Source organism: Medicago truncatula, chromosome 1, assembly GCF_003473485.1.
Source record: "Medicago truncatula cultivar Jemalong A17 chromosome 1, MtrunA17r5.0-ANR, whole genome shotgun sequence".
Classification (NCBI taxonomy): domain Eukaryota; kingdom Viridiplantae; phylum Streptophyta; class Magnoliopsida; order Fabales; family Fabaceae; genus Medicago; species Medicago truncatula.
Window position 1 is genome coordinate 13,415,698 of NC_053042.1, and position 12,196 is coordinate 13,427,893.

The 12,196-nt window shown below is 30.6% G+C and overlaps 1 protein-coding gene across 1 annotated transcript; it reads right to left on the reverse strand.

Annotated features, from left to right (window-relative positions):
- Window positions 1-770: 770 nt before the first annotated feature.
- Window positions 771-4,328, reverse strand: LOC25482765 (isoliquiritigenin 2'-O-methyltransferase). Its single transcript, XM_013611361.3, has 4 exons — window positions 3,830-4,328; window positions 1,605-1,921; window positions 1,359-1,423; window positions 771-1,260 (listed from the first exon to the last, which is right to left on the reverse strand). Exons 1-4 carry the CDS (start codon window positions 4,258-4,260, stop codon window positions 961-963), a joined length of 1,113 nt encoding a protein of 370 aa, XP_013466815.1. The 5' UTR covers window positions 4,261-4,328; the 3' UTR covers window positions 771-960.
- Between the last annotated feature and the right edge of the window lie 7,868 nt (window positions 4,329-12,196).

The following is a 12,196-nucleotide window of genomic DNA, read 5'->3' on the forward strand; positions in this document are numbered from 1 at the left end:
CATATAAGAAATACATATAATAAGTGTATAAAATATGGGGGCGTTACAGTTTGCTAACAGAAAAAAAAAGGTGGAGTGAGTTGTATTATAAAATGCTCTTAAAAATGATAAAATGATTTGTCTGTTTCTTCAAAAGGAAATTGTTAATGTCGTCGTCGTGGAAACCACTAAAGTTATTATTGAGGATCTTGGAGATGAATTGTTTGATATTCTTGTTGATGAATTAAGAGACGTATATATATGATAAGGAGAAAATAGTTGTTGTTATGAGATATGTTAACAAATATGGAAGTATTGTTGAGCGATTTTTAGGCATTGTTCATGTTACAACTACAACAACCATCTCATTAAAATTGCCATAGACGATCTATTTTGCAAGCATAGTCTTATTACTTCAAGAATTTGTGGACAAGGTTATGAAGGGGCTAGCAACATGCAAGGACAATTTTCTGGTCTCAAAAGTTTGATCTTAAGAGAAAGTTCATATGCATTGTATGTACACTGTTTTGCTCATAAATATTAACTTGCATTGATTGCTATTTCAAAAGATCACCTACAAGTTAACTCTCTTTTTAGGAAAGTAACTACTTTAACAAATGTTGTTGAAATCCTAATTAAAACAATATGAAGTGTTTTAAAATCATTATAAAAAAGACAAATAATTTCATCAAAAGTAACAAATTTTATTGATTATTTTGATATGGAAAAATAATCTCAAAAAGATAACTAAAAAGAGATGACATGAAGTATTTTATGTCAATCATACAAAATTCATGAATAAATAGTCTTGATATATAAATTATTACAACAAACATGAGAAACATAGAAAATTACATCTTACAAAGCTTGGACACAATTATCCTTATTCTTTGCTATGAAATTATTATCTTACTCTTAAATTTCATAAAATTAACTGCTAACAATATATCAAGATTCCAAGTTACTACTAAGTAACTTTTATTATTTATAAAATTCCATCACTCCTGACAAGGCCGAGGCATCACTGCAAGCCACATGAAATTTGGAAAATCCAGCTCTCTTACATAAGCTCTCAAATTCTTCTTCAGTTCTTTCCTTTCCAGTTGTTACTAAAAACATGAGATTGTCAATAGCACAAGCATGCTTAGACATATTGCTAGGGTTTGGCACCTCTGGAATTATATAATCCAAAACAATCACCTTTCCATGTTTTGGTAAAGCTTTGTGACAATTTTTTAAGAACTTCACACATTCTTCATCTGCCCAGTTATGACATACAAGCTGAAATTAATAAAGAAAAATAAAATTATTAGGGATTTTTTTTATGCTATACCAAATTGTATAAATTATCTATTTTATTTATATCATTGTAGACCAACCTTTAGTACAATTGCATCACCAGTTGGAACACTTTCAAACATATCTCCTCCAACATGCTCCAGCCCTACAAACACAATAAAAGTTTATGGTAGTTCCACACAACTCCAAAAAAAGCAGTTTATGAGATGAGGATTGTCCTCGTTTATAAACATATTGTCAGACTATCTCTTATCCTTTTTTTTTATACTCTCGTTATTATTATAATATTGGAATGAAATTTATTTGAAGAGATTGATATATTTTACCTGGATGAGAAGGTGCATTTTGAACAACTTGTGGCATATCAAAATTAATTCCCTTAATTGAAGGATATTGAGAGATAATGAGTTTTAGGGTCTTTCCTACTCCACCTCCAACATCAACCAACGTTGAGACTCCTTCAAATCCTTTATAAAATTGAAGGATCCTTTTAATTTCCAATGGACCAGAATGAGCCATTGCTTTGTTACAAGTATCATTCAATTCTTTGTTTGTCTTGGTGTATTGATAAAATGATGTCCCATTGATACTTTGGAAAATATTTTTGACATCAGGATCCAAAATTGCATCCTTTGCATCACCCCTGCAAGAGCACAAAATCATATTATAATTTTTTACCAGAAAAATATACATATTTTCTTACTATTAGTCCTATAAATTTTTGTTTAGGTTCCAAAATATATATATAAAAAAAGGAAATGTTAACTTGTACCCTAAGGGCACAAGATAAAAATTTTAAAATAGAAATAAACAATAAATATTGTATTAAAAATATAAGTTTTTAAACTTTTAAGATTATGAATGCACAATTTTCGAAGTTAAATTTCTTTCTTTAGTTTCTTATCTTGTGCCCTTAGGGACCCTAAAAAAATACTTTTATATTCTATGATTCGTTTTAGTCTCTATAATATTTGTATATGCTTTTATAAAAAACAAATATGTTTGTGTATAGCCAAAAATGGAAAGATGTCTAGACATTTGTTTTTATGTATGATGGTTAGTCCAGAAATATTTGGACCATTAATTAAATTTGGATTCCCTGTTGACCCAATTTGTTGAATTTTAATTGGAGTTTGTCCCTACCATCTCTGGCGAAAAATACTTATCGATAACTTCTTTTTCATTCTTTTTTTTGAACAAGCCAAAATGAGATATATTAACAACAAAAAGTTTTGCTCCCTAGCATAAGGAGTGCATTAAAAAACTTCTTTTTCATTCTAATAACTATTTCTCTATAATGGGGTTAATATCCTCCACGATAGCTTAACTTAATTGATAGAAATATTGTATCAGGTGTACAAGGTCGAAGTTCGAACCTTGAACATTCCACTTGTTCACTTGAATTTTTAACCACTAAACTATTTGATAAAAAAGATTAAGTTCCTTGTCATTTGTTATTCTCTATTATTTTAGTACCATAGTTTTGAAAATACAAATTAAAAGATATTTTTTTAGACAAAATTTATCCAAAAATAAATTTTGGACACATCGTAAAAGACCTCCTTTATGACTGATTAGGACTGAAATAAAATTCTCCGAAATAGTGGACAGTCAACAAGCAACAAAGGCATTAAGCAACAAAATAGTGGACAGTCTCCAAAAAAAAATAGTGGATACTAGAGCATCATTTGGATGTATTCAGAAATATATGGACATGAAAATAAGTTAAAAAACAGTTTTGAAGAAAACATAAATTTTCTTTAACCATCTTTTATTTATACATTTGAAAAATGGACATGAGTATCTGGTAATGATTAATTTCAAAGTTAACAAATTGCATATTAACTAAAATAAAAGTGGAAAGATTTAGTTCAAGTAGTTAATGATGAGTTTCATTAAAGGACAAAACGTTTTGAAGAATTTGAGTTCGACTCCAAAATGAAACAATTTATAGTCATAGTTTACTTACTTCTCGATTGAACTTCAGATTATTAACACCTCATTTCCCTAAAAACTAGTGGATTAACACACAAACAAAATAGAAAGATGTTGATGAAGTTAAAGGGCAGCTTTCATAATTTATGAAGTTTTGTCAATTTTTTTTTATAAAGTTGAAAAATACTATAATAACAATTAACATATTAATATTTGCTTATAATATAAAAAGTAAAAGCAAAAAGATAATTTTTTTTTTATCTCTCTTCAAGATTGTAATAGGGTTTCAACTCGGAACCTCCGGAAAATGCCTGATATCTCTAAAATAAACTTTACAACAAATTACTACAATTTATCGTTTTTAGGCTTTGCCTTCTTTTGAACCAAAAAATTACTACTATCTATAACTTCATATGGTCGATTAGTGTTAAAAGGTAAAAATTCAGATGCGCAAGTTGCAAGTTCGAACCAGCTAGTCCTCTAGAATGAAGATAAATGTGAACAAATTAGTAAGTATTTTATGAATTATATGTTTATTTTAATGGTTTGGATTCAATTTAATTTTTTTTTTGAAGAACTTCAATTTAAATTTTTATTATTAAAAAAAATTACTTACCAAACGCTATTACACCCTCTATGGATTAATGTTGAGAGTGGAGCCAAAGAGCCTCCATCACTATCACATGCAAAGTATTGACCAATTGATGAGAGAGCATAAACTCTTTCTCTCTTACCATCTTCATTGGTACGAATGGAACAAGTGAGAAGAGAGTAACTAGCCAACACAGTCAACATACGTTCAAGCCTCTCAGCCAATTCAGGGTGTTGATTTGGAAGCTCAGAAGCAATTTCATAAGCAGAAAAACTAGAATGTTCATTTGAATTTTGTAACTTAGCTATGATTTCAAATAAATTGAGATCAACAGCAGCATTTAGTATAGCAGGAAAAACCCTACTAAAACATAATAACAATGCAGAAAGATAAGCATCATCAACTTTTTCTACCTCATTAGTAGCAAGATTATTTTGTTTAGTATTGGAACTCATTTTTGCTAGGTTCGATCTATATGGCACACTTCGTTTGTTTGTTTGTTTTTTTTGGGTTATTTGCTTCAACTTTGTAACCCTATATATAGACACAATGTATCCGTACATATATATCAATGTTGCTTATTAAGACACGTAGGAATCCAATTTGTCTAATCTTTTTGTGCACATTTTCAAACATGTGCAGGTAGGTGAGGAAAAAAAAATTCTATTTATGGAATTGTCTGGTATGATTTATTAGGTATAGATCATTCTTTTTTTAGATAAGTCGACATATAGCCATGCATCTTTACTCAAATTATGGAAAAAAATATTTTTTTTCTACTTTAAGCTAACTCCCCTCTACCGTTCCAGAACTGATATTTCTCTTATCTCAACTTTCATTCAATCAAACGAAAGAAGATAAACAAACATTTTTCAAAAGTGTGTGTGTATATATATATATATGGGTTTGCTAGAACATACCCACTAGTTTTTATGTGGGAGTGTTTTAGCGCAAAGTTACACCTTAAGGTGTATTTAACCACTTTTTAGTTATTCAATTGCTAAAATACTCCTTCTAAAAACTAAGTGGGTGTATCCTAGCAAATGCCTATAGGATTTGCTAGAACACACCCACTTGTTTTTGTTAGAAGGTGTGTTATAGCAACATACACCTTAAGGTGTATTTATTAACTTTTTAGTTATAACTTGCTAAAACACTCCCACATAAAAACTAGTGGGTGTGTTCTAGCAAATCCCATATATATATATATATATATATAAGAAATTTATAGACTTCAGCTTGAACATACAACTCGGCCATCTATTTTTCAGTTTAGCATGAACTATGTGAGGTGACTTGACGGCTAAGGTAGCTAGCTTAGAGTTATATTCAATCCATAAATGATGTCTGATGGACGAATTGACAAGTACGCCAAAATGTAACAAGTAATAAAGTGATAAGTTATCGTCTCTACAAGGATTATCTTTCAAAGAAACTGTTAAGAGTTCCACATCGGATAGGACATGGCCTGGCAATGTGTATATAAGTTGGGGTAATCCTCACCATTTATATCGGATCAGATGAAGGCGACCAAGAATTCGACATAGCTTTTGGCGAAGTCAAAACATGGAGGTTGGCATAGCTGAACTAAAACCAGGGCCTCCATATACGTGTAAATCGTTAAACCTCTCTAATGGGAACAATCCTATAAAACCAAGTAATGAAAGATATGTTCCAAAAACATATACCTTCGACGTAACCAAATGCTACAAGATTTATGATCTCTTAGTTGCTGATGGTCAAGGGGAAGTACCCAAGGTTTGAAAATCCCACCACTAGAACAACGTCAGAAAAGAGATTTTTGTAAATATCATAATTTTTTGGGACATAACACCTCACAATGTTCCCTTTTCAAAGATTTGGTTCAGAAGGGTCTCAATGAAGGAAGATTTAAGTTTGGAAACAAGCCGAAGCCTCAAATGCAAGTATGACTTTGATCCTTTGAAGGATGCGAGCATGATGTACACTAACATTGCAGGTTGCAATATGGTCGAAGCGATCATTGATGTTGTCAAAGACCTATCTATCGAAACGGAAGGGGGAACATAAGCTGATGTTGCAGAACATTGAATGGTGAACATCACTAAATATGTAGAACACGTCGAAGAGACTGCTCCAGATCCACAATTCGGATATACTTAGGATATGTTTGGATTGAGGATTTAGGAGAGAAATGGAGGAGATAGTTTACTTTTCTTTTTTTAATTATGGACATCATAAAACGATTTTTAGAAAATTGAATTAACAACATGATAAATGATCATATAATACACAAAAAACACTTAATTTATTTATAAAAAAAAAAAAAACATTTTTCATTGTTTGTAATTTAAAAAATAAAAATGAGTCCTCCACTCTCTTTCCCTCCTAAACCCTCAATCCAAAGATACCCCAAGCATATCCGAAAAATTGCTCTTTAGGCACATATAATTTGCTCAGGCACATCAAACCAAAGAAAATACTCAACATCAATTAATTACAATTTGTTTTAAGATGGTAGTTATTTGTTATTAGCTCCTTGTCATATACAAATCATAAACGGTAATTGATTACCGTTCTAGGCTTTTAATGGTGAAATCTATCACTTTAAAAACGATGACCCACAAGGCAGAAGCAAATTTTGAAACGATACTTTAAAGTCAAAACAAATCATAATTCGCCAGTAAAGTGCAACTTTTCTACCAGTTGCCATTTTCACTTTGTACAGATTGCTGCAATATTCAACAAAAAGTTAAATTACGCTTAATACTCCCTCCGTCCCAAATTGTATGTCGCTTTAGAAAAAAAATTTATCCCAAATTATATGTCGCTTTACAATACCAATGAAATATTTATGTTACTTTTCCTATTATATCCTTAACTATTAATTACTCTCTCTTCTTTCAATTATTTCATTTATCTTTTCCATACCATTTATTAGGGATAATTTTGTAAAACAACTCATAATTTCTCTTCCCTATGCAATATTAATTACATTTCTTAATACATGTGAAATGGTCAAAACGTCTTACAATTTAGAACGGAGGGAGTATTCATCAACATCAAGCTCAAATATATTACTTAAATTGGAAAAGAACAAAGCCTTACAATGCAAAAGTCTTAAACGGAAATTATTATCGTTCCAATATATGACAGGTTTGAAATGAAAATTAAATACCGTGTGAAAAAGAACAATAATTAACTACCATTGTGGGCAAATGGTAATTATTTGAGGGTATTTTTGTTGTTAGTTTGAACTTTGAAGTGCATGTGGACAAACTATAAGCGTCTAAAGAACAATTTTCCCACCACCCTCTCCCATGTCGGCCCACTTATTGATGTCTACTATATTGTTTTTGAAAGCTCATGATTTTCTTCTTTAAAGTAAACTGAATATGGTATTTCTCTCAATTTTTTTAATTGTCAATTTTGCCTAAGAGTTCTATTTATATTTATTTGTCATTTCATTAAATGATTGAGTTTGAGTGGTTGATGAATTATAATTAAAGAAAATTGTTTACAAGAATTTGAGTTCGAATCGTATTTGAAACAATATGAAATATTTTATAAGTGGAGGAATGCTAGCAACACTCTCTTTTGAATACTCTCTCTAACACTCACTTTTTTATTGGATGAAATCAATGTAGTACCTACACTTTGAAAATGAAACCCACATATAAAGTGGTGAGACATACATTGATTTCACCCAATAAAAGAGTGAGTGCTCAAAAGAGAGTGTTGCTAGCATTCATCTTATAAGTGTTACATAAAAAAGACAAATAATTTCATAAAATGTAAAAAAATTATTGATTATTTTGATATGGGAAAAATAAAGAAGTAAATATACAAATACCTCTCGAAATTATAAAATATTTCATTCCCCTCGAAATTTAAGAAAAGACAAATATCCTCATCAAACTGTAAATTGTCAGTCAAATTAGTTCATTTATCCATTTCCTCAGTTAAAGTTGATGATGTGTCCGTTAAATGACCATATCGCACTGACGCGTGTCAAATGGATAATGACACATCACATAGGGCATTTGTCCATAATTGTAGAGGTATTTGCCCATTTTTTGAAATTCTAGGGGAGTATTTCTCATTTTTTGAATTCACCAATATTTTTTCTTAATTTTTTTATGGAATCGGATTTTGCAACAGATACTTTTTCCCCACTATATAACCTTACTTCATGGAAATTATTACGTATGCATTGTTGATCTAAAATGATTATGCATGCATATTATTTGAAGTGTATAATATGATTTTTGTGTGTTTTCTTTCTTATGAACAAATTAGTTGGTTCACACTAAGTATGTGTATGTGTATGCATTGTTGGTCTAAAACGATCGTGTACTGTTGAATGCAAATAAATGTATCGGATAAATTGTGTGCTAATATGTTAGTTTTTGTGACAATGGAATTTATGCAAAATCCCCTCTGAAATTTGTCATTTGCGTGCATAATGAACCATGAAATTGAGAATAAAAATTTACATTGGTCCCTGTTAAAAAACTTTAATATGTGGCATAACAACTCATAAAAACCAACATAGTAATAATCCTTAAATAAGTTTTTAAACATAACTCTTCAGTCTTCACCATAATGATGTTCCATCTATAATACATAAACAATCCACATTGCAGACGGTATGTAATTTATTTGCTATGCACTTGTGAATATACCTCTGTGTGTGTTGTGGTAATATCTAAATGTTTAATAACTCATGTTTAATGTGATAATATATTATGATAATATGCAAATATGTTCAATAACTAAGTTGTAGAAGTTGTATATTTATAGGTTTAAAAGCTTGTTTAATCATTATTTCTATGATGGCTTTTATGAGTTATTATTGCATATATTGAAGTTTTTTGAATTAGGGACCAATGTGAGTTTTTATTGCCAATTTGTAGGGCGTATTTTGCACATAAGTTACAATTTTAAGGAGGAATTTTGCATAAATTCCATTGTCACGAAAACTGACATATTAACACAATTTACCTCATACTTTTATTTCCATTTGATGATACATAATCATTTTAGACCAACAATGCATACATACTTAGCGTGAACCAAATAATTTGTTCAAAAGAAAGAAAATACATAATCATTACATACTCTTTTCATGAAGTAAAGTTATAAGGTGGGGTGAAAGTATTAGTTGTAAAATCCGATTTCATAAAAAAAAAATGGTGAATTCAAAAAATGGGTAAATATCCGCTTGAAATTTCAAAAAAAGGACAAATATCCCCTTAAAATTATGGGCTAATACCCTCTATGATGTGTCACTATCCATCTGACACGTGTCTTTGCTAGGCATGACAATGGGGCGGGGTGGGGACGGGTTTTACCTTCCCCGTCCCCATACCCGATTCTCATATACTTAACCGTTACCCTACCCATATCCAACGGGGATGAGAAATTGAATCCCATCCCCGTCCCCGACGGGTTCGGGTATCCCCACCCCATCCCCGCATCGAATAATTTTTTTTAATAAAAAATAGAAGTTTTTTTGCATCACTAAGAGCAACTTTGTAATACATTATCCAACAATATGCTCACTTTAACATTTGTTAGACGAAATGATTTAGTTGACAATTATCAAACAAAATAACATGACATATCAACATAAAGTAATTTTTTACATTTGGGACGGGTATGGGTATGAGTTCGGGGTGGGTACCTATATACCCGTGTGTTTTGAAATCGGGGAAAATTCATACCCATACCCAAACCCAGTCAAAACGGGGAAACCCGTCAAATTGGGTTTGGTTCGGGCGGGTAACCGTGGGTATGGGTTTTGTTGCCATGCCTGGTCTTTGCCACATGGTTATTTAACAGCCACGTCATCAACTTCAACGGAGGAAATAAACGAAGAAACTGACTTGCCTAACAGTTTACGATTTGAGGAAGGTATTCGCCTTTACAAAAATTTCAAGTGGGTAATTGCAAGATTTTCCAATTTTAGAAGACATTTTCCTGTTTACTTGAAAATATACTGAAAAAGAAAACTAAAAAAAAAAAATATAAGATATTTTATGTCGATCATACAACTCATGAATAAATAGTGTTAATATATAAATTATTATGACAAACGTGAGAAACATGACAACTTATTATTTTTGGTTGAAGTAAAGGGCCTTAAAAATTTCATATTTTAAAATATTGTAGAATGTACAAAAATAGACAGATTGATATATTTTACCTGGATGAGTAGGTGCATCTTGAACAGCTTGTGGAAGTCAAAATTTACTCCGTTGATTGAAGGATATTGAGAGATAATGAGTTTTAGCGTCTCTCCTTAATTAAAGTTTTTTATTGTGTGGGTTGTTGTAGGAGTAATGGAGAATTTTTTAAGAGAAAATTACAATCGCATGAGCAAGGATCTAGTTCTCAACAACAATATGTTCCATGTAATTTGAAAGAGTAACCATCAGATCCTGAAAAGCGCCTAAAACGTAAACATATCATCCTAATGATCAAGAGATAATACACAAAACATATTTGCCAAGAGGACCATGCCAACCTATTAAACACAATTTTCCTCAAAGAAAAATTGGAAATTCAATGAGAGGATTTTGTCCCTCTTGATTTAATGAATTTGGTAATCGGTTAGAGTACAATATTGAAAAAGACGCCGCATTTTTTTTTATATTGTTATCTTTTTAGATCTAATTTTTTTTTGAAGGATTTTTAGATATAATTTTGGAAAGTAGTGTGGTGGTGATACATTGATAACAGAGAGATTTATAAAATGGAATAAAAAGTCTCACTCTCATCGCATGTTAGAGGAGGCTATAATTCTACTCACAATATTGCTTTGGAGATTTGATGAAACAAAATTATCATATTGAAGTTTTGATGTCTAAGCATTCCCAAACAACTCGTAACTTGTATCTAAGGTGGTTGACGGCCTCACTTGATTGCATTCAACTTCTATTGAAACGAGGATTCCCCTTTCGCGGTCGTGGTGAACCAATAGAATCTTCTAATAAAGGAAACTTCCTTGATATGCTTAGATGGTTTGCTAACAAAAAAAAGAAGGTGAGGTGAATTGTATTATAAAATGCTCTTGAAAATGATAAAATACTTGTCTGTCGACTATTCAAAAGGAAATTGTTAATGTCGCCGCCGTGGAAACCACTAAAGTTATTATTGAGGATCTTGGAGATGAATTGTTTGATATTCTTGTTGATGAATCAAGAGACATATCTGATAAGGAGCAAATAGTTGTTGTTATAAGATATGTTAAAAAATATGGAAGTATTATTGAGAGATTTTTAGGCATTAATTGTTCAATTTACAACTACAACAACCATCTCATTAAAAATTGCCATAGACGATCTATTTTGCAAGCATTGTCTTACTACTTCAAGAATTCATGGACAAGGTTATGATGGGGCTAGCAACATGCAAGGACAATTTTATGGTCTCAAAAGTTTGATCTTATTAAGGGAAAGTTCATATGCATTTTATGTACATTGTTTTGCTCATAAATATTAACTTGCATTGATTGTTATTTTCAAAAATCACCTGCAAGTTAGCTCTCTTTTTAGAAAAGTATCTACTTTAACAAATGTTGTTGGGGGATCTTACAAATGGACTCACATGCTTAGTTAGAGACAAAAAATCCGTGTTAAGGAAACTTTGGAGAATGGAGAAATTGTAAGTGGAAGAGGTTTGAATCAAGAAACTAATATGAAGCTTTCTGGTGATACTTGTTGGAGTTCTCACTTTGCAACTTTTGTGACTTTGATAAATAGTTATGTTACTGATATTCTTGAAATGTTAAAAGATCATGTATTGGTCAAATAGAAGAGGTCAAGCAAATAGTCTTTTAATTCTAATGAATACTTTTGATTTTGCACTCATATTACATTTGATGAAAAAAGTCTTTGGTATTTCAAATAAATTGTCACAATCATTGAAAAGGAAAGATTAAGACATCGTCAATGTTATGAACTTGGTTAACATCACAAAGAAGCAATTACAAACTCAAAGAGATGATGGATGAGAATGTTTATTGGAAGAGGTAATTTTATTTGAGTTAAATATTATTTTAAACACTACAAAATCATTAGTTTTAAAGTTTAGTCCCTATAAAGTTTTAATGTTAATTTTAGTCATCCAAAATATTGTAGTTTGTAAAAATAGTCCCTATTTTAAAAACTTTTTTACAAAAAAATGGATAATTTTAGTTCTCCAAAATAGTTCATATAAAATACATATAGGGACTAAAAGTGAATTTTTTTTGTAGAAACTAAACTTAAAAACTTGTAATTTATAGAAACTAAAAACATATTTAACCCATTTTATATATTTTGCAAGGTAATATATATGTATTATATAAAAAAGACAAATAATTTCATCAAAAATTACAAAATTTAATAATTATTTGATATGGGAAAA